Here is a 25,566-nt window from a genome sequence, read left to right on the forward strand (position 1 = left end):
CCTACAGGCAGGTGTAGCACCTAACTTTTTATCTCTGCGTAGATATTTATTTCTAACAGAAAAGTGAATTGGTCACGGTTTCTTATGTTTATATTTTTACGTATTCTAATAATATTGTATTCAAACGTTGTGCTTGTTGTAAACGTTCAATAGATGGCGCTGCTTGACTTGGTCTCTAATAAATTACTGACTATATCTACTACATAAATACTACGTAAATAGTGACTATGAATTTATGTTATTAAGTACTTATTGTTCAACGATATTAAGACAAACAACATGATTGATATTAACATCATATAAATCAATTTACGTAGGTACTATAAAAACATTACATCCCTGCTTTTTTATAGCAGGGATGTAATTGCGTAGGTTTAAATTCATTTAAAGTTAGGAACTTTTAATGGAGAAAAAAACTTTTAATATAGAGCAGGCACGTAAGATGATAGTAGAGAGTAGATACTGACTGAAGTATTCTGAAAAAAAAAAGTTAAACAAAACGATACCTAAAATGTAGAGTCATTTACAGATGAATTTTAAATACTGTCCGATATAAGTAAATCATCTTCGCAAATATGTATTAGAATTATAAAATGGGTGCGTAGTCGTAGTTAGGTCACGTTAACTGCGTTGCATAAGTGGGTGCATCTGCTTGACATTTGAATCGACCCCGAATCCGAATAGAAACTGTGTCACGTATGAAGCGTCCGCGGACAGTGGGTACGGGCGGCGTCGGTGCGTTGTGCAATCCCGTTAGCGCTCCACGTGCGAACCGAACCGGCGCGCCTCAATGTCGCCCGTGGGCGGCTGCCCTCCGCGTGCCGCCCGCCCGCCCGCGCACCGAGCGCGCCCGAGCCCGCCCGAGCGCGCCCGAGCGCGGCCGAGCGCGCAGTCGCCCGAGCTGCCGTCTAGCTCAGGCGCGCGGCCGTTGACTCGGTCGTCTCGCTCGCGCGAACAGCTGAGTATCAAAACAAAGGAGCGAGACGGGCGGTCGCCGGTCCCGCTCGCCGGCCGGCCGGTGTCGCCGCACGCACTCACGCCAGTTCGTGTTCGAACCGCGCTTATTGAGGTCGTACGCTGCGAGCTCGGTTGCCAAGTTTAGTACCGCGAAAGGATTTTCCTTTGTCCCAATCCTCGAGGACCCTGCCCTCGTATTATGTTTCTACGCGAGAGCCGCGACCAGCCCCGGCCTACTGAGGAGCCGGACCGCGCACAGCGTGCCGAATCGCGTCGAAATTCTGTCAGTTTTCCAAAATTCTGTGACGGTTATCCCGCGAAACGCGTACGCCGGGCGATTTGAAATTTTTGAGTGTAGTTGTGAGTAGAATTTTGTCGGCCATCGGACAGTGGTGCGCTGCCACAAGTGTTCAACTAGTAGAGTGAGGACTGAGCATCATGTCCACGGGCAAGCGGCTAGCGAAGCGCTCCATCATCGGGACGCGCGTCGCGGCGCTGGGTGATGACGGACTGTACTACTCGGGCATGATCCAGGCGGTGAAGACGCCGGCGCCCTTCCCGGAGAACAACAACTGCATAAACCTGACGCCGAACACCCGCTACACGGTGCGCTTCGACAGCGTCAAGATGAAGAACCGCGAGTACCGCGACGCCGAGCTGATCGGGCCCGGCTTCCGCGGCATGACGGGCGTGCGCCTCAAGGAGGGCCAGCGCGTCTTCCTCACGCACAACGGGCGCGAGGTGCGCGCCGACGTCAAGCACCACGACCCCGACACCGACGAGCTGCGCGTCCAGGTGCACTCGCCCACCACTGAGGTCAGTTCCACACTACTATACAAACCATTTTACTTTAGGGAAATCATCTAAAGCGATTTCGTAGCAACTATAACTTACACCAAACACTACGTAGACCTCACTGAAGTTTGTTTGATTTTTCGACCAAAAGACATCAACGATGTATTCATGTGAATTTAAACTCAAAAAAGTTTGTCTCGGTTTCTTTATTAGAAATTGAAAATGGGAATAGTATAATGAGTAGTATATATAGTTAGGGTAACACATGCATAGACAATGATGGATATGCATTTATTTATAATTGGAGCGTTTATGAGTGTGCGTGTGTTTAGTGATCGGTTATTTGTAGTGAGTGCATGCAGTCGGGTGCGATGTTGTAGTGTAGGCGGAGTGGTGCAGCGAGCTATTGACCCCGCTCCACGTGCAGCGCGGTGCACGGTGCACCGGCCGGCGCCCGCGCATCGCTCTACTTATCGCACGGAGCACGGCTCACCGCCGGCTCCTGCTCACTGCCCGGTGTGTCCACTAATCACTTCTACTCTCAATATAACATACCTGTCATGACTTAATTATTAAAATCTATGACATCACTTTTTGTTATTGTTTGCCGGCTTACACCATCAGTTCAGGGGAATTATTTTCCTATACACTATTATTAATGTGTACATTGTACATAGGTAGAGATTTCCACAATGCTAACTGTGCACTTATGATTATAAAAGATTGCAAAGTTAAAATTAACAAGTGATCTATATAATACAATAGCATAAGAGGAAAATACTAAATGTTAGCTTGAAACTAATGACTGAAATAAAAGCGCACTGTGTGTTTCTGAACAATAGAGATATTAAAATAGCTTAACATCAAGGGTAAAGATAACGCTATCGATTATAAAAAATTCGGCAGCACTGGCAAGGTGATGCTTTTATCATTGAAAACATTAAATGCATTTCAATCATTTTACAATAGAGATTAGATAACTGGTAGGTTACGACACGACTAGTGTGCATACAGTGTCAGACGCAAGCCTCGCTAGATAAACAAGGAGTGCACGTGTCGCTACACTTACTTGTTGAAAGTAACTCGGCACGGGTTAATGCGCGGCACGTATTTGGCGGCGACTAGAGCACGCATGCGCTACATGTTATAAGCCAGTCGGACCGTTACAATAGGTTCCAGTGCGCGCCATGTAACAGGTAGCCAAACATTACAATAGTCAAGTCCTCCGGCACTCGGCCGGCCGCTAGAGTACGCAGTGTCGGACGCCGGCCGGCGCGCGCGCTCGCAATGCGTCATCAGCGTCGCCCTCCTTATCGCCGACCACAATTTGTACACAATATTAAATTCATGTTAATTTACACAGTCGATAATTGGCCGGTTGACCCGGCTCAATATTTTAATCTGACCGTCAATTTGTTTACCAAGGCTCGATAAAGGCTTTTCTGGCCATTACCTTCGTTTTTATATTTCCACTATACAAAGTAGGTGTCTACGTATAATAAAACATCCAATTTATGCGAACGCTCAGAAGATTACAAGGAATATGGTTGTTTAAAGCTAAAATAAGACTGGCCGTGATAATGTTTAAGTCATAAAATTAACATTATTGTACAACAAAGAATTTGGGTCAAAACAATAACGGGATCGAACGCTGTAAGTAATTAAAATGAATACTCATTTACTGATGTTTACTCAAATCGTTAAGATAGCCGTCGACAAACAAGCTGTTTTCGAACAACATCAAGAAAGCGGTGGCGCAGTGATTTTACAACAGTATCTGTATCTAGCTAATAACAATAAGGAAGCGAAGTGCGCGCGCGCAGGCCTTGTGCCGTTGTGCGTAAATAGTGACGTAGCACGCGATACCGGCGTGACGCGGCGCGCGCGGCGACACTGCGCTGGAGTTAATTCATAGAGAAGATGCCATGTTTACGATCCCTGATCATTATTTTGCTATTTGTATCTTGTAAACAGCTAAAACTTATCCAACCAACAGTCAATTACGAACGACAAGAATATCTTACATTCGAATTTTATTACTGTATAACCTACAAACAGCAGCAACTAAATACAAAAACAATCTGACAACAAAGAACGTTAAGTAAACTCGGCACACACTTGTTTACTCACGAATGCCGGTGTATTGTGCCATTAATAATAGCCATGTATATCAAACAGTTTTTGCGTCACCCGGCGATAGATAGAGCGGCGCACTTCATCAAAACAACTTGACAGATTACACGCAATCCACCAGCAACATTTTTTATACGTAGCAGAGTAATGCAGGAGAAACCCAAAATAAGATAGTATGGAATTATTGAATAAATGTCCAATTACGGCAAAAGTCGATTTATCACAGCAATGACGCGCGGTATTCCCCAGGTGAAGCTCGGTGCGCTTGCTCGCGTCACAGCTCACAGCTCGCAGCGGACAGATCCACACTGCGGAGCTCACACACGCTCACACTAAACTTCTCGCTGAGTCACCGCGCGCGCTCATGTTCGTAAACAACTATTATTTTACTGACAAACCCGGACAGGGGAATTACGTAATGACTAAATAACTGCACATTAACTCATGTACACTAATGTTCAATTCTATTCTATCTAAAACATCAGTGTTGCAACTCAAAGATGTATACCAAAGAACTCTACGTTCGTAGATTACATTTGAAATAACGCGGCTGCTTAAAATACTTTAAACCGACTACGCCATCATAACGTCAGGCAATAAGATATAAAAATAAAGAGTTCTCGACTGAGAAATAAGGTCACCGGCAGGCCCGGAACCGAGTAACGGTATTCGTTACAAAATCGCGTCAAGAATTATTTTCACGTGCGCGCGGCTCCGCCGGCCATACCGTTAGCCGGTAGCAGCCCAACATCAGCTAACCTTACCACAAGCTTGTCCGCCGTAAGCCGTTAAGTGGAACACTTATAGCACTTAACGACTGCCTCAATTGTTTGTGTATTTGGACAGCTTCTTCTCGTCGCAAATCTGGAATATTCTTTGCGCGAGAGCAATAACAAAGCGCTGCATCTGAATTGATACATGAATATTACGTAATCAGTATTTAAAGCGATTTCCCCAGTATCGGTGACCGGCGGAACGCCTTTCGTTTGCGGAGGTCGTAAGCGGTCCGAAGTGAGCAGTGAGTCGAGCCCGCGTCGGCTATTAGCGAGTGACGCTCTCCGCACTCCGCAGCCGCGGCGAGTGTGAAAGTGCCGCCCGCACCTGCATTGTCCATGTACAGTGACAGTTTCAGATTCACTTTACCTGCACCATGAACTACTTACACTATTGTTTCATACACCTGTGAGAAATGACACCAACACCTTCTTTAAAATACTCTTATGCAATAAAACCACTACCTAATAAATAAACAAACCCGGACACATAGTGAGGGATTGTTTATCACTTTCCTGAAACCATAAATTGGGTCACGTTAAAGAGCTTTTATTGCTCTTTTAGTTTTGGTGCTCAAATTAGGATCATTCCGTCAAAAATAGATCATGATCTTCAACTGAAAGCAAACCTACGAGATGGGAAATTAGTTCAGCTAGCATCCGTTTGACAACAGCGACTTACAAAAGTGCATGTACAGCATAATAATATGAGTTGTTGACGCGAGCTGTAGCCTGTACGCAATGAATGATTACTGTTGAGTGGAATCCACATTAGCATAAAGTTGCATGTCATAAAGCTAATAGATTGAAATAGCAAGCTATCGCGCGTGTCCAAACAATATAAAGAGTACGGACGGGCTCGGGCGGCAGACAGTAATAACTTGCCAACAATGTAATTAATATCGCATAACTAATATAGCTAGCGAAAGTAGTTATGATTCAAAAGTGTATTATAAATGCGTTTTCCAGATTTTCCAGTCCAGTTAAGATTTTTTTCGATGGAACGAAGACACTTACGCTCATGGCGCTTACCGTTGCGTGGAGCCGTCGCGTGTTCGACGCAAATTTCACTTAACTATACCAACTGTAGTCTGTTAATATTTTCCTAACGCGACTGATTTAAAATATTACGCGTATTGTTACAACGCACAAAACATTCAAGGCTGTTAAACATCAATCATCTATCGGCGTCGCTCACTATCGCTCTAAATTAGGAACTTATGTATGCACATGGACACAAACACAGTCTCGATTTGCTATTCCAAAGAGATAACTATACATAGAATAACAAACATTCTGGACTTAGACAAAAGTCTACCTTAGTATTAAAGTTCACACTGTTTCAGTTTCTCCTTCAGCAATTTCCAATCATAATAATATGTTAGTTTTTCTCGTTGAGAGCGCACACGGAACTGCAAGCTATAAGTGAGTCTGTCTTGGTGCAGAAGCCATGGGAAGAGAAAACAACCCGGCACATGCGCCCGCGCAATAAGCGTAGTCAACTACGCACGACGGCGACGCTACGTGACAGTTTTGTTACTGATATTGTTATTATGAAAAGACTACAAGTATATCTTCAATTTGCACACAGCAACATTTGCGAACTCAAAATCAAAAAGTCGTGTACATATTCCATTCATGGTTGTTACACCGTCTCGTGACACGGTTTCGAAACAAATCAAGGTTGATAAGATAACACCGACAAAGATTTGGCGGCTGGCACAAGACTTAAGACGACAAAACTAATGTTAGGATGTTAGACAGCTTACGACTTAGGCGCAGACCACCAGCAACACTTAATAAAATATCAAAGTTTCCATTGTTATTGTGCATAATATCGTATAGTAGAGCCACAAGAATCAGCCTGATGTTTATTTATTAATTCATTTCAATATGTACGCAGTATCAACCTGTTGCGTGTCTGATCTTATTTTATAACTGGTATAATATTCAGTTCGTAACGTCCACCGCGTTGATGTTATGCATGATAACTAGTAGTTAATATTGCCTTGCCGGCCGGCTCATATTAAGAGGACGAATTGGAATTTTTGGCGCCAAGGATGTCAATTTTTCTCAGTAAATACAAAACGGATCAAAATACAACTTGGTTACCTGAAAGTTCATGATATAAGCCTTATTTTGTTAGTTGTAGAAACATGATTAGGTAACTTTTATAACAGAGAAAAATATATCAAACATACCTCTTTTTAAAAAGAGATTCACATATTATGGGCAAACGGGACCGATTTAAGCCTCTTAACTTTTTTAGTAGTTGAGTATATACATACTCTTTAAAATGGTAGTAGGAATTTTTATTAAATTATCATTTCTAAATATTAAAATTACAAAACCATTTTGTCGCTTACGACTTTTAGTTATAAGCTAGCGCGCGTATTGTTATCCTCGCCCCGCTCAGACGCTCCGACCCCTTTTGGCGCCTTAGATGCGCGTGCCGGTTATGGAATTATTGTTGACCAATTCCTCGCCTTAATACCACTAATGCTTCAGCAATGCATCTTAAACGTATAATAGCTTCTTCATACATCTTGAAGCCATGCATTTTTCCGTACAAAATAAAATTGTGTGACTGAAATATTTGTTTAAACCAAATCAACGTCCGAGCAGTTTTAAACAACTAAATAGCGCTAATCGACGTCAAATAATTGATGTAATAAAAATAGCAGTGTGTAATTAAATATGGTTTCAAATATTCATCCTTGACATATTAATAAATCGCTTGTAATAAATTGATACATAGCTAGTTCCCCTGCATGGCGATAATATAGTTCGCCTAATGTATTCGACCCAAATTTACGCCGAAATAGAGATGACTGACCATTTAATGTTGCGGAGACCCGTTGCGAATTTATAAAAAGGTGTTTATGCTTAACCAGATCGTTAAAGTACCGAAATCTACTATCTGGAATCCTATTGAGATGGAATTTATAACACAAAATGTGTTTAGAATGTTTCTCTATTCTCATTCTCATGGACACTGTTACATTTTCGTTGTGCTATAAATATTGGTCCTCCTCCTACGAACGAGCAGCGAAGGCAAGGTCGGCCCTTTGTGAGTGACCTCATTGCATTCGCCTTGGAATAGTTGCATGATTTATGTCTCTTATCTAAACAGCTGGCAGAACAAGGCGTGAATCTCGATTCTTTGTCGGTTGAATTACACTAAGTGACGCTTTCTGACGAGAACCTCCTTTAGAATCTGAATCAAATGATGAAAACAAAACATCCGAAATTCTTTCCACAATCCTTAAATAGGATAACGTACAGCAATCTTTGGGCGTCACGCACGGCGTCGCCGGTTGACTCAGCAACGCAAAATAACTCGTTTTCGGGTTTGAGGTAACAGTAACACACCGCGACCGTTGCTGCGTGGGCGAGTGTCACAAGTCTACAGTTACGAACTACGCAACATTATCCACATCTGTATGCCGGCGTCGGAGGCGCCGCTAAACGACCATTAATGTTTTAGTGTGATCTTGAACATGCAGGTCAAATTACAAAGCATGCTAACAATGAAGTAGAGAAGACCGTGAGAAAGAAGGAAACCGAATTCTGATGCAAACAATGTAACCGCGGCGTGCTTCGCTAAATTAACAGAATAGCTTATGATAATGTAATTACCTAATTAAGTGCATGTCACTTGCTAAGAGCCCTTGACTTGTAGTTTTCGCAGTATTTGTCCTACATAAATAACGCTTAGTCGGGTCGTTTAGCATGCTGAGTATGTGTTGCTATGTTTCGTAATATTTTTGTATGAAGAGCAAGTTTAATTGCAAGCGTGCGGCGAGGGGGGAGCGCCCGCGCCCGCGCTGCCGCCGGCATGGTGACCCACTGACCCAGAATTGCTGATATTGAACCAGCGGCGACGCACAACCCGTATTCAAAACCCGACCTCCACTTGCGTTGTTTTTATTATACTATTCCGAATTTTTACAACGAATTCCATTTTGATCTTTATAATATCTAAAAAAATATTAACAATAGCGACGTCAGACATTTATTGTCAAGTTGGGTGAAAATAGATACACCTAGTACACCCACCTGATGACCTATTTATGATCAAATATTCTTGAAGACATAAGAAAAAGACAAATTGTAGCCTATCGGCCCTTATTAAAATTAATACAGATTAATTCATAATTAAAATATTGAGTGAATGGATGATAGTGAACTCATATTTAGTAGCAATGCAGTGCATGTACCTAGACTGCAGCAGATTCAAATTCTAAGTAGGTAATCAAAGGCAATAGTATATAGCATTATATAGGCCATCGCAGGTCAGCAGTATAACGGTGGTAGAGTGATGCGTATGCTGCGGCCGCGTGAAGCGAACAGGTTCCCGTATCCGTTATCAACTGGTAACTTGGGGCGCGGTGGGTCGCACTCCGTTTTTGGGTCAGGTTGGGTCACGACGCCTGCGTGCAAGCCGCCTGTCCCCCGAACATATTTAGCACTATTTCGATATCTAAGAATAGAGAGGCAACTACGCTTGCAGGCATCTCAAGGTGAAACGCTCACTTTTCTAAGCGTCGCACGTAAACGATGCGATTATAGCATCACGCCGGGAGTCAGCGGTGTCGAAACATCGACACTGCGTCCTTGTGCAGATTTCACGTTCAATTACGTAATAGCATGCGATTTTATTTACGTGTAAGTCGAGTATGTTACGCGCGGGCCTGCGCCTCCTACGCGCTGCCGCGTGCTCACCGAGAGGGGGCGGCCAGCCGTAACATTTTGCCCGTGACGTCATCGTCGCGTCGCGCCTACGCTAAATTGTTCGCCAACGCGCTCTGACGTCGTTCCTAGAATTCTAATTGCTACGGACTGTGACGTCACTCGCTATCAAATTCAATCACCACTTGACAGATAAAATGTTGGAATGCCTCGGCACCGGCTTGCATCATTGTCAGCGCTACGCAACATCAATTTCCTGACGACGGCCGACGACAGAAGCTGACCTACATGGTCGCTCGGATTTATATTCTATTATATCGAATTCTTTGGAACATAAAATGACTATACTTGATTGTTAGAAAATGAAATGGACTGGAGTTAAATATTATTTGACACATTTCCATTTTTATTACCATGAAAAGCAATAAAACATGAAAAGGAAATTAAGTAATAGATCGTAGAAGTGGGGGCGTCTGCCCAAGACTGCTGCGCTCTGTACCTATCAACCGATGCACTTGTGCTCTATAAATATAGTAATTGTTGACCGTACTAGATCCAGAAATAGAGCACGGTGAGGTTACCCGGGCGAAACCGGGCCGCCTAGATGCTAGGATCGCGACCCGCGGACCTGACGCTCGCCAACTAGGCCGCCAGTTCGTCCTGCACAATCGATGAGCCAGACCTACTTTACACTAACGACGTTCTGCATTAAATCCAAGACGTAAGCTGTAACAGGAATAACCATGATTCATTTACAATGGAAAAGATTTTGATTTTCCTCATTATTTCATATAATTGAACAATTGCATGTATTAGTCATAGTTGACCAGACGGTTAGGAAACTTTGTTACTTTTGTTAGAGCTGTTTTTATGAAGTAGAGTAGAATTAAAGTTAAATTACCAGCGAATTGAACGGTTCTCTCCAAATAGAATGGTTGCAATAAAAACACCGGCTGCATTTTGACGTATAAAATGTAGGTCACGGATTTTTGGGGCAAGGTTGCCGGTTGCAGCGACTTGGTGGAGGGCGTGCGGCGGCGCGAGCGTGGCCTGCTTCCACTGCATCCGCTTCGCCACCAATAACGTTTGTATTCACCAATCATACGAGGCCACCGTGCCGATTCATTGATCACCTTAATCGTACTCATCCGACTGCAGCTCGCCCGAACCTTTGGATTGTAAAATCTAACTTTTTTGAACTTTGTAGCATGTATATCGGTTTTTAATTGATAATTGTGGTAGACTCTATGTTTTTACAGAACATACCATTATATGGTCTCTACTATTCATTGCCCAGTTACTATACATTAAGCTATATTAAAGTGTAATTCTTTCGTACCACCACCAGGGCTCTATCTCTTACTTTAAAATTAAACTGAAATAAGATTGGTGTTTATTACCTATGTATGACCTAATATGGTGCTTTATAGGTATAACCTGTTATCTATTTGCATAGAACTAGGAATAATTCGTTGCTAACACGTGTAAGTTGATTCATTTCTGCCCACGCGCCTATTTCTGGCTTCAGTTCAGAAATGAATAAGTACCCTGTAATGCGAATACAGTCAGCCCCTAAATTCAGTGAACCATTACACATTTCGAATATATTGATGTTAGGCTAGCTTTGGTCATCATAATGTTTTTCAGCCATTTTTGATAATTACATATTTATTTCGCTTATTTTGAACATGAACATTTTAGACAAGTTTCGGTGTTCGATCGGTGTTGTTAGGGAATTTGAATTATGGACTTAGTTTACCATTTTTGCAACTTCGATGAGATCAGGATTTTTTTTGAAATAGTGTAACTTGTTGTAACTTGCAGTTTTTCGCACGGCGAATAAACGAGCAATTAAATTAAGTACCAGGTGTTTACAAGTTGCTGTATCAATTGTATCTTTTTGTTTTGATTTAATCGGAATAAAAATTTTGCTAGCGATAGTGACAAGAAGTAAACAAATAAGAACGTAGGTTATTTTAATTTAGAAATCACCTTCGTTGCGTGTGGCGGTCGTGTTGATTATTTGTTAGGTAAAATAATTGATAATAAGCAGTGGCAATATGCGTCTATACCAACATTTATCTTAGTACTTACACAATTATTATCTTATCAGTAAACAGACGTAGTTTGTACCTACGCAATAAAAGACGTTTAACGTAATGTTGGAGGACTAATTCTCAAAACTTATATGTAGGGAGCTACTGACTTGGAGGTACAAAGTGAACAATGAGATTTTGTGGTCTATTTTTAAATGATGTTTCCTTAGAGTAGTAAGTGCGCAGCAACAGATTTGAAACTCAATGGCACCGAGGCACAATGGGCCGATTATATTGGGTACTAGAGCTATTGACCTATTTATTAGTGCACGACCGCTCGCCGACAACCGAATTGCTTATGCATGCGTGTCTACGTGACTTCAACTGCAGCCTTACTGAATATATTATAATGGAACACTATTCACATCTCTACGAAGGTCTAAAACTTTCTTTAGTAGCTCTAAAAATTAGCTATTAACTTAAAAATAAAAAATCTGATTTGTTATTAGGCCTCAGGTCACAGGTGCCTAATAATAACATTTTATTCTGTTGTTTGAAAACACAGTAGGATTCAAGACATCAGCACTGTTTCATCCACCTAAAGTGTGTGTCACACTAAATACCAATTCGGATAGACAAGAAGCCCCAGTTGCCTTGTCTACTCATCAGTCATTGAAAGACATAAAATAAAGTGCCTGCCTTTCACCGTTCATAACAATACTCCTATTTTCTAAAATAGATAAATTCAAAAGAATTTTATCAGTGTATAATGTAACCGAAGTGCGCTGCTTGTCCCCAACGCTACGTAATATTTAAGTGCATTGTCCTGTTGCCTTAGCAAGTACCTATCCTGCCACTGACGTGACCACTGACATGGGTTAATACGTAACTCCATTTATGCTGTAATTGACACACATGGAAATTATTTATTTATTTCTCATTTTGGTTTATCTACGCCGAGCTCTTTAAATGACAATTATGTAGATTAAAGGCATCAAGCAAGCAGTTTGAATTGCTCATAATACATTAATTTATAAAATGTATAACACGATTTTTTAAATTTAATACTATTTTTTAACGTTGTAGATCTCTACACGGAAAGTTGCCTTAAGGATCTGTCTGGCTAGATTTTTTAAAGATTGTAGGGATTCAAAGTTGAAATTGATAGAACAACCTCCTCGCAGTCGTGACTACATATTTTCCACAAATTGTATTTGCAAATGCATTGATTTTTTTCCATACGTTAAGTTAGTCTGGAGCCGATTCTAAAAACTAAATATAAAATCGTGTTAATTTAGTGGTGTCACATTGAGTATCGCCGGCGCATAGTGTGTCGTCACGCACGCGTCATCATACATGATGCATAGCTCGCGCGCCTTACAGCCGGCCGCCCGCCTTCAGGCATTGACTCGACGCACGGTGGATCGAAAATCGGCTGTAGAAGACATAGGATCTCGATGTCTTAAATGTTATTTTTTTTGCTGGAAATGACTTCTGTTGATCATTACTGTTGTATAAAATGTCATATGAAGTAATTGTGTGCACAAATGGAAGAGCTATAATTTTTATAAGAAAAAAATGTATGGAGCCGACATGAAAAATGAGGATATCTCTGGAATCGCAAGGTTGGCCGTTATATCCTTGCACACTGTTATAGTACTATTTATTTGTGAATTTTTGACATACTTAATATTGCGGCATCAATTGCGATATTTAAAAAAAAAATCGTCAAAATTAATAAATAAATTATGTTTATGATATGTACATTTTAATGCTTAAATATGGCTATACCAAGTGTAGTTTACAATATTTTTACAATTTACAAGCTTTTATTTAACTTGCAATGTATTTATGTATCTATGTATGTAACTATGTGTGTTCGGGTGGAATTTTACAACTCAATTTTAAGGCACTTGCCCTCAACCGATTGAGCTGAAATTTTGCATACATGTTTAGTTTTGATGACAATGCATGTTAAGCTATGTGACGTCATCCTCAATCCAACATGGCTAAATATACAAGATGGCGGACTAGTTATTTTTAAGGTACTTATACGATATGGGTATCAAATGAAAGGGATTGACAAGTAGAACACATCGCACTTTACGAAATAAAAATCCAAGATGGCCGCCGCTACAAAATGGTGAATAACCTATTTTTTCAATCCCATCCATATGGGTATCCTATGACAGAGCTTGACAGGTAGAAAATTGAGGTAAAAAAATCTTTAAAAACAATATTTTATTTAAATGCGCTAAAAAGAAAAAATAAACTTTTACTGTAACTTTACTGTCAACTTATAACGACATTACAAATCTATACTTATATTATAAAGCTGAAGAGTTTGTTTGTTTATTTGAACGCGCTAATCTCAGGGACTACTGGTCTGATTTGAAAATTTCTTTCAGTGTTAGATAGCTCATTTATCGAGGAAGGCTATAGGCTACTTTTTATCCCGGTACGGGAAGTAGTTCCCACGGGATGCGGTTGAAACCGCTGGCAGAAGCTATTTAACATATTTGACACAATTTATATGTTTTAAAAGCTTGGCGCGATTTTACTAAGAAAGTAATTACGAGTACTTAAATCTCGCGACAAGCTTTTAAAACGTATAAATTGTGTCATATATTTTAAATTTGAAATGTCATTATAAGTTGACAGTAAAGTTACAGTAGAAGTTTGACCCGGGAATGAAAAAAGTAGGTTATTCACCATTTTGTAGCGGCGGCCATCTTGAATTTTTATTTCGTAAAGTGAAATGTGTTTTACTTATCAATCCCTTTCATTTGATACCCATATCGTATAAGTACCTTAAAAATAACTAGTCCGCCATCTTGTATATTTATCCACGTTGGATTGAGGATGACGTCACATAGCTTAACATGCATTGTCATCAAAACTAAACATGTATGCAAAATTTCAGCTCAATCGGTTGAGGGCAAGTGCCTTAAAATTGAGTTGTAAAATTCCACCCGAACACACATAGTTACATACATACATACATAGATACATAAATACATTGCAAGTTAAATAAAAGCTTGTAAATTGTAAAAATATTGTAAACTACACTTGGTATAGCCATATTTAAGCATTAAAATGTACATATCATAAACATAATTTATTTATTAATTTTGACGATTTTTTTTTTTAAATATCGCAATTGATGCCGCAATATTAAGTATGTCAAAAATTCACAAATAAATAGTACTATAACAGTGTGCAAGGATATAACGGCCAACCTTGCGATTCCAGAGATATCCTCATTTTTCATGTCGGCTCCATACATTTTTTTCTTATAAAAATTATAGCTCTTCCATTTGTGCACACAATTACTTCATATGACATTTTATACAACAGTAATGATCAACAGAAGTCATTTCCAGCAAAAAAAATAACATTTAAGACATCGAGATCCTATGTCTTCTACAGCCGATTTTCGATCCACCGTGCGACGCAGTCAATGCCACCACTTGATCGATCACTTATTATCATTCTGTTTCACGCTTTCGCTGATCAAATGTGATTTTATTGGAAATTACAATATTTATTTCTAACGGCTCTTATCGCAGTGGAAGTTTTATTTAGTGAAGCGCAAAATCTCGCAATGCTTTTGATAAAAAATGTCACACTTTAATGATATTGATAAGTATAAAATAGATTAGAACGGAACTAATTTATTTCCCTAGCGGTGTTCTGAAGACAGAAAATGTAACGTTTCAAAACCAAGGAGGCGTTACAAGCATAGATAATCCGTTTTGCGCAGCAGCAACATCGATGCGCAGTAGAGCGCACAGTTTACGCAACCCTGAGACGCCAAGAGCACCCGACTATCGGCCATCGCGTAAAAAAACAACCTCTGAACCGTATTTAATAATATAGAATAATGAACTGTCATCATTGCTTGTTAATATGTAATTTTTTCCTATTAAATCGAACTCGGTATATCTCTGAAAGACTGCTTATTTAATCTTTGATCAGATCTTTCTGAAAGTAAACGAAATTGAATTGAATCAGACTTTTTAATTCCGGAACGGTGGCATTAAATTATTGTATCTACTCATTCTATACATTAGCTGCAATGATATAACATTGTCTATTATAATGGCTGTAAATGACTACAAATGATCAATAAATTAATACGAAACTCACTTGTAATGACCGCCAACTCATTATCGTATAATTTAATAACGTAGGCATTAACTATTACAGTAACTGTATTTTTTCCTGAAACTATATGCTATTCATTCTAAGGTTACTATTCGCGTAGCTTAAGTAGGTGGTACGCATATCAGAAATTTTGGTCAAGGTAATGACATATACCTACTCTTTTATCTTTCTGATTGAATCTCATTTCATCATCATCGGTGGATGAGAGATCTTGCAACCGTACATACCGGCAGACAAGTTTCTCTAAGCACAAGTACTGGTCTTATTATGCAACTCAGCTATGGCAATGCATTATTGTTGATACCGCCACCGGCAAACGTTGCCTATCGCTAATTACGATCGTCGGCAATTCTAACAATTGACACGTAATAGCAGTTCAGCATAAAATAAATTAACTCTACAAATACACTGAAAGTATAAAACGCAATAAACACGTCTAACCCTGTATATAGTAGTCATGCCAACGTTATCATGATATAGCGAAGTCGCCCGGCGACTTTCACTGGCATTTCAAAGCCGTCCGTTTCGCCATCGAATGAAGCAATTGTGCAATAGTTGTCACTTTTTACATAACCATGCCAGCAAGAGACTCGCCAATACACGTCTAACGGAACTATCGAACTCGCAATTATTATTTTTATAATAAAAAATAATAGAATCACTGAGGTCGCACAAAAGAAAAGACTGAGCAACAAAATAGAGAACCTTAAGTTCATTTAAATAATTAGTTTGTGCTTCCAGTAGTAAAGCTTGTGTATGGTTTTGGAATTTCTGTCAAACAATCATCGAGATACTCATTAACGCTACTTTCATTGTTCCGGCTCAAGTGAGGGGCACGGCAGTCAGCGTCTCATGGCTCATAAGCACGTCCACACACCGCACGAAATCATGTAAAAGTGAAAGTATGATGTGATCAGCGACCCGACGCTCGACGCTAACTGTAGCTTCTACTGATCACTTCATCATAATTACAGGATTTGCCTGCGGAACATCATCTTAACGCTTATTCGTATTACATGCTATGACAGCAATATCAATCTTATAAGAAGAATTTGTATTCGAATAACCTATCCATTAGTAAAAATCCTAAACAGAGTTTGTCTAATCTGCGCTGTCATCTTGTAAAGCAACTAATATTTGATGTCCGGAAGTAAATACGCAGTAAACGATTATTTTGCTGTGACACTAGTAGAAAACAAACAATCGTCGCGTAAATTGATGCTAAACACGGCAAGGCTACGACCGTACCGACTGATGTCTTGAAAAAGTAGTGACTCCGTACACTCATTATGTAGGTAGATAATGTGTCAATCACGAAGGTGGTCGCGTAGAAGGAAGCCGGCGACGAAAACGTAACCAATGTCAACCAGTCGACAGCTCGCCGCTCGTGGCACATAATTGACCGAGAGTGTGACCGCGATACGAGCAACTTTACCAGTGCGTGATAAGTATACATGCCGCATGCGTCATGCAGGCCCACTTCCTAATACTTGTGTTACAAGTTCAGCTCAATAATAACCTTTGAGATACGATAGAGTCCGAAGCGAGGCGTAAAACTGATCAATTATTTCTTAGAAGGAACGCCACATTGAAAACCCCACCAGTATGGACTTCCCCGAAACAGAAATGCACATGCATTTATGTTTTTTACAAATATTATTACATGTTGTTAAGCCACTTTTCAACTTGATGGAAATTCCGTTGAAAGTTACGATGAAATCAGGTTGTTCCCCGTAGGCCGTAGCACAGACAGAATACTTAAAGGTAATTACGTCTGGTACTTCGTACCCGTAGCATAGATTAAAATCATAAAGAAAATCAATGACAATGTTTGTTAGGAATTCTTGGTCCAGTATAGCTATTGGATATCCATTCTAATCATATCAGACTCCCTTAAAAAGCTGCTGCTTATGAAAACTTAAATAAATAGGTATCTACAAGACGCCTATATAACCGGTACTGGAATATATTTCAATGGATACTTATTAATTTATGTATAAATGCGCTTTTCAGTTTCCAGTAGCGTAGATTACCACACTCAGAATCAGAACTTGTTTACCTCTACGAAGCAAGTATTTGAGTTGTGTGTTTCCTGTTCTGAGGCATAAGCTCGACAAGTAGGTATGTATTAGGAATTTACATTGATATATACCTACTTATTACTGTGATTTTATAGTTTATCAACTGTTCGCTACAAGGAAACAATCGCTATGTGTAATTAGGAATGGGGAGTTAAATGTGCAGTTCCATAGAGCCGTGAGTCAGACCTCAAACCATGCGCCTCCACCCCGTCATGACGTCAGTTCGCATAGTTCCACCCCTATGGTTGTCCGTTGTGAAGGTCGCTATTGATCTCGTTCGTCAACACTCAAGTTTATGTTGCGATATTTTTGTACACACACATAAAATTTGCTTACGCAAAATGCAGTAAACTCAAATAAAACGCGAGACTTAACCAAGGTCTCATGAACTATGACAATATGTAATAGTCATGGAATACAACTACCTACTACTTTTTTGGTGAAGTAGGTTTCTTACTCTTAACAGATTTGTTGTCCTTTAAATGAAAGAAACTTAAAGATTTACTTAGATGATCTACTAAATGATCTAATACTACAAAATAATGTACCGCTAGCAAAAGGAACTACTCAATTATATTATAAGACCAATGTTTTTTCCATTGCAGGTGGGGGTTGAGCTAAAGAAAAGACTGGATGAAGTAAGGCTGTTGGAATCCCGGAAGTCAGCCAGACTGGCAGATGTGGACACTGATTTCGCCAGATTGGCTGATATGGCTGGAGACCGCCGCCGTGCTTCTGCTACCATTGAAGTACCCGCACATCACATGCAAGGGTAAGCTCTATTCATAATTCATTGAAATTGTCTTAAATCTGAATGTGGTAGTAATACCAGATGATATTATTAAAAACTCGCATCATGGAAAAAGAATGAGGAAGCCGTAAGGAAAGTGCTCAGAATATATAAAACAATTGGGATAAAAGAGCAGGGAATTAAATTAACAAAATATCAATGATTTTGCCTTGAGGTAGCGGCTCACCTCGCCACAAGCCGGTAGGAAGGCCGCTGCCGCTGCATTTCTAATGGCCGCTCGCCGCCTTGCAAAATCTCTTTATCTGGATTTTGCAAACTGGTTTGCCCTAACTACAGGAAGTAGGTCATCAAAAAACACAAACGACGTAATATGAAAAGGATTTCAAAATTATAATTTACCGTTTTGGCTGGAATTTGAAATTCTGTATGAATTTCGTAGGGTGTAGTGTAACAACGCCAACCAGCCATTAGGTAGATACCCAGCATGTATTGTACGTTACCTTGTAGGTAGGTGTAATCGTTCACGAGTGTGCACTGTGCATCGGCGAAGTGGGGCCGGGCGCGGGCGAGCGTTGCGAAACGCGCACCGAGCACGTTAGAAACTGGATGGAAGTGTTAGCGCGGAGTACGGGCGTGTCCTTGTCACACTTGCCTACATTCTGTGGCCGGAGCCCGCCGCCCGCGCCTCTCGCCTCTCGCCGCGCCTCTAACAGGGACAGACAATGCAACGTTGTGAGAATTATTTAAAAAAATCTAACGGATTACATCATTACCAATACCAATACCAACTCCAGCTAGAACATGTTAGAGGCAATTGTTGCTACTCTTGGAATGGAAAGTGCTGATCAAATTGCTATAACTTATTAAAACAAACAGGCAACAATCTTGAATTCGGACGTTTCTGAGATGAAAATACAAGTTTTCAGTAATTGGCAGCCTAGTGCAAGCGGAGACAATATATTCTTTCTGAGGAACCTACTGCAGTAGAACCGGAAAAAAGAAACATCATCAAATAAAAGTCTGGCGTGACGTGACGCTCGTCGACACCGCAGTTTCACTTTTCATCGTGATCGTGGTGAGAGGCGAGGCCTCCACCGTGGTCCAAATTTCACAATACCTAACTTAACCGACGACGACGCTCAAAGGAACGCTCTGCTTTCGGATCTACTACGCAAGTCGCATTACAGATTAAATCAATTCATGCTCGGTGTTTAAAACTTTCTGTTATGCTGTACAGAGACTACAACTCAAATAGCAAGAAACCGAATAAAGACACAGAACCAGGGTTTTAGTAACATGTCATGCCACAAAGTTATGACCAAAACATATTCCAGACGGATGTAATCCGGTGTTAATACCGATGTGACCTCTAGAGGTACAGACAGTCTAGTCTACACCAGCTAGGTGACATGTGCTAGGTTATTGCATAACTTCTGTCTGGATCGTCAGGATCTGTTGCATATACCTCTATGCCTCATTCAATCATTGAAATCAGTGACAAAATATATATTTAGCATAAATATTAACACTATGTTTAGGGTTAATTCTGTCATCTTCCAAGTGATTCTGCGCTGGTGGATCTCATAATCTGGAGGTAAATTACAATACCGTAGAAGGAACAACCAGCGAGACTCTACTGAAAACTCAAACTGTATTTTAATCGGTGGCAAAACTAAAACTCGTATAACCAACAGTTGATATTTAAAGTAAAGCCGGTAATTTAATGAAACCTGTTTGTGCAACTCAAAAAGGTGTAAGAGAGAGCAGGCCAAAAAATTTCAAACCATAAAACTATTTGATTGAATTTGATAATGTAAGATTGTTATCAACCTTAGTACTTATTGACCAGGTTTGTGATGAAAAAGATCCCGTTGTGTCTCTCTTTCTAGTAATTACTAGAAAGACAGATAAAGCAAGATAGAAATTGAATTCGTGAACAAAATTTCGCAATTACAAAACGGGGCTATGGGTAAAGTGAAAGTTTGCTAACATTCGTTTTCTTTTAGTTAACGACAGTGGTCAGCCACGGAAGCAGCGTTGTAAACCTGACGCCTTTCGGATGAAGCGAACATGGCAGTAGAAAAACCGTTACATTGTAGCAAGTGTGGCTAGACAATGAATATTACGATTTCGCTTACGAGTACATGAATCAACTAAATTCAAAGATGGCGTCGCATTTGGCTGGTACTTGGCGCGGCCGCCATGTGACACAGTGACCCAGTTTCGAAATGGAACGCCACACACACTAGAATAATACAGCGTACAGCGATATCCGCGAATGCTACATCGAGGCGAAGCGACAACTAATTGGAGAACCTAATCAATTGGTGTAACAATGAACGCGGCTTGACCATAACCGGCCAACTGGCCAAACATGCATATTGAAACTTGTTCGGAATTAAAATATCAACGTGAAAGCCATAGAACATAAGCGTAAGACGGAAGGTGAAAGCCTACATAAACTCGAAGGTGCACCAAGAATTTAGAGTTCGATGGAAGTCAGACAGGAACTCTTCTACGCTTAGATAGCAAATTTTACGTACCTAGTAGGCCTAGTAGTTAACAATTCATATTGCTTTTTGATAAATTTTAATCAGTAGGGTAGGTAAGGACTTACTTGTCTGCTTAATATTCAATAAGTGATAATTTTATTATTTTGTGACATAATCTGTCAGTTTTATTAATTCAAGATCGTAAGGAACAACCGGGCACATCTCATTAATGATACTTTCCGTTTCACTCCTTTCACATTATATTGTAAGTAAAAACTTACCAGTATGTGTTAAATTTAGACTAACTATATTATGAGAATTTAATGCGTTTATACAAAGTTGGAAGACATTAACTTACATTCCGCATGCGTTTGCGCAACATGTAAAGAGAAGGCGCGCGCGCGCACCGGCGACGGTGGTGGGGCGATGGCGGCACTTTCACGTTGGATAGGTACACGTTTGCTTTCGTTGGTGTTGAGGAGGCCCGTTATCTCATTCGGCAGGTGCAGTTATGCTGCTACCAACCCGAGAAAGTGTTACAAAAATTTATTCACTGGTTATTATCAGTGGTCGGAATAGGTAGAGCTATTTTGGCTACTTGCGACATGAGGACATAACATGGATATGCCAAATATTTCCCGGAATCCCGGGAATTCTTGGAATTAAAAAAACATTGTTCAAGTAGTTTTTATAGGAATAAGTAGAAGTATTTTTGTTATTTGCTACATGCGGACATAACATAGATATGCCAAATATTTCCAAAAATTCCGGGAATTATCGAAATTAAAAAAAAAACAACTAAGTACTTTCTTTTGTCAGTGCTTAATTAGAACATTATATTTAAATGGATAATCCACTTTTATTAGTTTACTATAGTAAATAGGAGACATGGAATATAAATAAAATGCGATGATCGAGTTAGATATATTATTTAATTTTCAAAACAGTTGACATTACTGGTTGGTCTGTCTACAACGTATAAATATACTTAACTAAAGTAGTAAGTAGCAAATAAATTACAAAAATATGCATAAAGAACTTTGTACTATATCATTCGTAAAAATGTAATTATGACATTTTCAGCATTAATAACGCCGTCGTATTGAAAACATTGATAGAGAGTAGGTATTTTCACGACTCGCAGTGACGTGAAGCCGTTTCCTTATGTTAATCTTTAACGATTAGTAACAAAACTTTACGATACACTTTCTATTCCTAGAAGCTCTTGACATGCTCGTAAATGAAAGACTTCACGCTACTGCGCGTGATGAAAATAAATAACTATTTTTTTATTAATTTAATCTTTTTATTAAATTATTCTAAACCGGTAGACGATGATGTTTCATCGTCTACCAATTCTTCGCTGAAAAACCCATCACCATCTACGGAATTGAAATAAATGACCATCAGTTTTTCTATATTATCCATTTTTAATGTATTTCTTTTTACATCCATAATCCATTTATATATGGAAAATGAACGTTCGACATCTGTTGAGGTCATTGGAGCAAATTTGCATTTCAATAAAATTTGGTCATCTGTTTCATTTCTTACAATTTTTTCACTCCATTCTCGTAATATATCTATATCCGGATTTCTTTCTATAACTTTTTCAATTTTATTTTTAATATTTTCTGATGCACACTCATTTATACAAGTTCTGACTGTATCTAATATTAAAAATGAATCACTTAGCGTCAAGGGTGCTTTTGTAATTCTTTTAAAGCAAACGGTATAACTGAAAAATATTCATCTATATATTGTAACTCGTTTTGTATGTTTTCTTTTTGTAATATGTTTTTCGCGTTTCGGATAGCTATTGCATCAGAGCTGCATAAATGAGACAAAACATCTTTTATTGCATCAAAATGTTTTGCGTAGTATGATGCTGCCTCCAACCAAGTACCCCACCTTGTAATAATTGGTTGTGGAGGTAGTGGTAAGTCAGGGTATTTTCTTTTAAAAATGCGAACACGGCTTGGCGCTTTTAGAAATATTTTTTTTACATTTGATATCAAAATATCCACATCATTATATTCCATTCGAATTTGCTCAGAAACACGATGAAGTGCGTGAGCAAAACATGTTACATGTTTTAATTGTGGTAAATAGCATTTCAATTTTTGCCCTGCAGATATCATATATGCTACACTATCAGTACATAGTATTAAAATATTATCAACTTTTTCTTCAAACGAGTTTTGCCATAGATTTTCAAGACACTGTATTACAAAGTTGGCAATGGTTTGTCCATTAACCACCTCTAACATCTTGCAGGCAATTAAATATGGCCGATTTGAGATATTCTCATGCAATGGTTTTATCAAAAAATGTACAATATTTCTACCTAAAAAATCTGTTGTCTCGTCTAATGATATCCACAATTTTTCAGTTTGATTTTTTTCATAAATTGTTTTGATTTTGTTAGTAAAAACTTTATCTAAATATACTTTTCGTAACAGCGACTCATCGGGTACTTTACGACTAGTACAAGTACAACAACAAACAGTACAGATATATTTCTGAAAAAACTCCTTGAATGCTGGATTTTTCATCTGCGACCAGGGAATATTGCACAGAACCAGAAACTTGATCAGGTCGGAATAAAATTCCTCCGGAGGCCGTTTAAACGTTCCCTTGTGCACGGCTCCTTCGACATGTCTATTGATGTTACATTTTTTCGCCGTTATATGGCTCTCGCACTTCGAGCAATATATTGAACGACTAGCGTGGTCGTATAACAGCTCTGGATATTCGGATATCCACTTTTGTACTGTTTCTTCCTTGATATTTGGCATTTTTGGCTTTTCTTGTTTATCGCCCTAAAACAATAGTAAACAGTTAAAATCTTTCCAATAAATAGTCGAAATAAAAACGGTGTGAAAAATTCACGAAAAATTGTTCCACACACAGTTGCACAATTGCACAGTAAGTATGAGATACATAATTCAAATGCATTTTGTTAGCCGATTAAGACAATCAGATAGAACACTGTCAAGCTCATGTCCGAAAATATTTAGGTAAGAGCAGTCAATAGCCAATGAAAATGGTTATTGTGGGAAAACGCGGTACTTGAAGGGGTGTGCGAGGGGGAGGACTTAGTCCACCTTGTATTGTAATTGACTTAGCTTTTAACACAAGATTATATTAGAAAAAAGCGGTCAGGTGCGTGTCGGATCACCTACAAGGTGTAGGGTAGCGGAAGAGCACAATTTACGTAAACAAGTTCCCTGCTACTCAGGTCACTAACGAAAAATTCCACTTCAAACTTTTGTATATCAAAATTGGCTGTGACAAACAGACGGACAAGGCAAAACTATAAAGCTTCCTTTGGAACTTCGGAAGCCTGAAAAAATATGTATTTAGCAGAGGACAATTACTTTACTTTTTCACTAAATGTCCTTTGTAGATATTATAAAAATAAAAAACACTTACCCAAATGTGGTAGGTAAATCAAATAAACAGTTTCAAATGTATCCAGTCCGCAAAAAACAAATCAAAATTCGTAAATCCAAGCCAAAGTATTCGTGTTAGTAAGATTCCAGAAACCAGTTAACAAGCCAACGTCAAATAAAATAAGGAACACAATAAATCACACGTGCGCACTCTACAAGCCGAAACAAAAGAGTGAGTGAAGCCCGCTGTACCTGTATTTGTATAAGTGAGACAGCTAATACTTTAGACGTTTTAAGATAGAAAGAGACAAAAAATAAGCGACGAAAACAGCGCTTACGACGGGTTGGCAACATGGAGCATAAACATATAATAATAAAAGAGAGATAAATTGGTTTGTTCTTGATGTATCGATAACTTAGTGTAGCAGGAGCTGGTCAGGAAAACTCGTAGACTGATTTGACAATTGTGTATTACATTAATTACAATAAATACGAAATAACAAAATGCGGCGTCACCGCCGTGGTAAAATGAGAAGCGCCGTCTCGCTCGCAGCGGCGCAGGCGAGCGCTCGTGCCCGCCGATCCCGCGCCCCTCCCGCTGCCCGCGTAAACCCGGCGCTAGCACTCCCCTCGCGCTCCCCCTCAGCCGTCGCGTACCTCCAGCCGGTGGCAGCGATATTATCTTTTTCTATTCTGTATTGTGTAGGCATTTAATATTTCCTTGTGCAGTAAAGTATATTTAGTATCGTTTCTAACAGTTTTACTTAATTAATTCATATTTCACGAAGCTACCTCTAACAACGTTCCAGGATCCCTGTGTGTGTTTATAAGTAAGTATATACTGTTTGGGTGCTCACCTACTACCTGCTCATAACTGCCCACTTACCCATATTAACTCACTTAAATCAATCGACAATTTCAAAATCCCGGGATTTCAGAGGCATGTCCATGTTAATATCAATGTTTGCGGTCATTCACCCCAAATAGCTCTACCTATTCCGACCACTGGTTATTATGCAATATAACCTATTTGATTACTTTTAATTACATTGATGAATAAATTAGGAAACAAAGAAAAACATTGGGACTCTGATTGTTACTTTACTCTCGAAACTGGAAATCGAACAAAGGACGTCTACAAAACCCGAATACGTCATATTCAAGGAACATGATTACTCATCCGGAATGTTCACCTCTGTGTTGACTTTCCGGCGACCTACCTGCAGGTTATTACACTTCTCGGCAGGCAGGGACAAAAACAGTTCACGAGTGCGATTATTCTTCGAAGTCCACG

General features: G+C 39.5%; 2 protein-coding genes across 2 annotated transcripts in view; one reads left to right on the forward strand and one right to left on the reverse strand.

Annotated features, from left to right (window-relative positions):
• The first annotated feature begins 1,034 nt into the window (after positions 1–1,034).
• The window catches only part of LOC124636248 (zinc finger protein 395), a 49,859-nt gene continuing 25,327 nt past the window's right edge, over positions 1,035–25,566 (forward strand). The window contains exons 1-2 of the mRNA XM_047172240.1: positions 1,035–1,773; positions 18,240–18,406. Coding sequence (XP_047028196.1) covers positions 1,396–1,773; positions 18,240–18,406 — 545 coding nt within the window. The 5' untranslated portion in view covers positions 1,035–1,395. The remainder of the gene's footprint in view (positions 1,774–18,239; positions 18,407–25,566) is intronic.
• LOC124636256 lies at positions 21,791–25,303 on the reverse strand. Its single transcript, XM_047172253.1, has 2 exons — positions 24,313–25,303; positions 21,791–23,699 (listed from the first exon to the last, which is right to left on the reverse strand). The coding sequence occupies exon 2, from the start codon at positions 23,673–23,675 to the stop codon at positions 22,575–22,577; it is 1,101 nt and encodes a 366-aa protein (XP_047028209.1). The 5' UTR covers positions 23,676–23,699; positions 24,313–25,303; the 3' UTR covers positions 21,791–22,574.

This window comes from Helicoverpa zea, chromosome 2 (genome assembly GCF_022581195.2).
Source record: "Helicoverpa zea isolate HzStark_Cry1AcR chromosome 2, ilHelZeax1.1, whole genome shotgun sequence".
NCBI lineage: Eukaryota > Metazoa > Arthropoda > Insecta > Lepidoptera > Noctuidae > Helicoverpa > Helicoverpa zea.

Coding starts and splice junctions, on each gene's coding strand:
- LOC124636256 (XM_047172253.1), bottom strand. CDS start 23,675: ATGCCAAATATCAAGGAAGAAACAGTACAAAAGTGGATATCCGAATAT.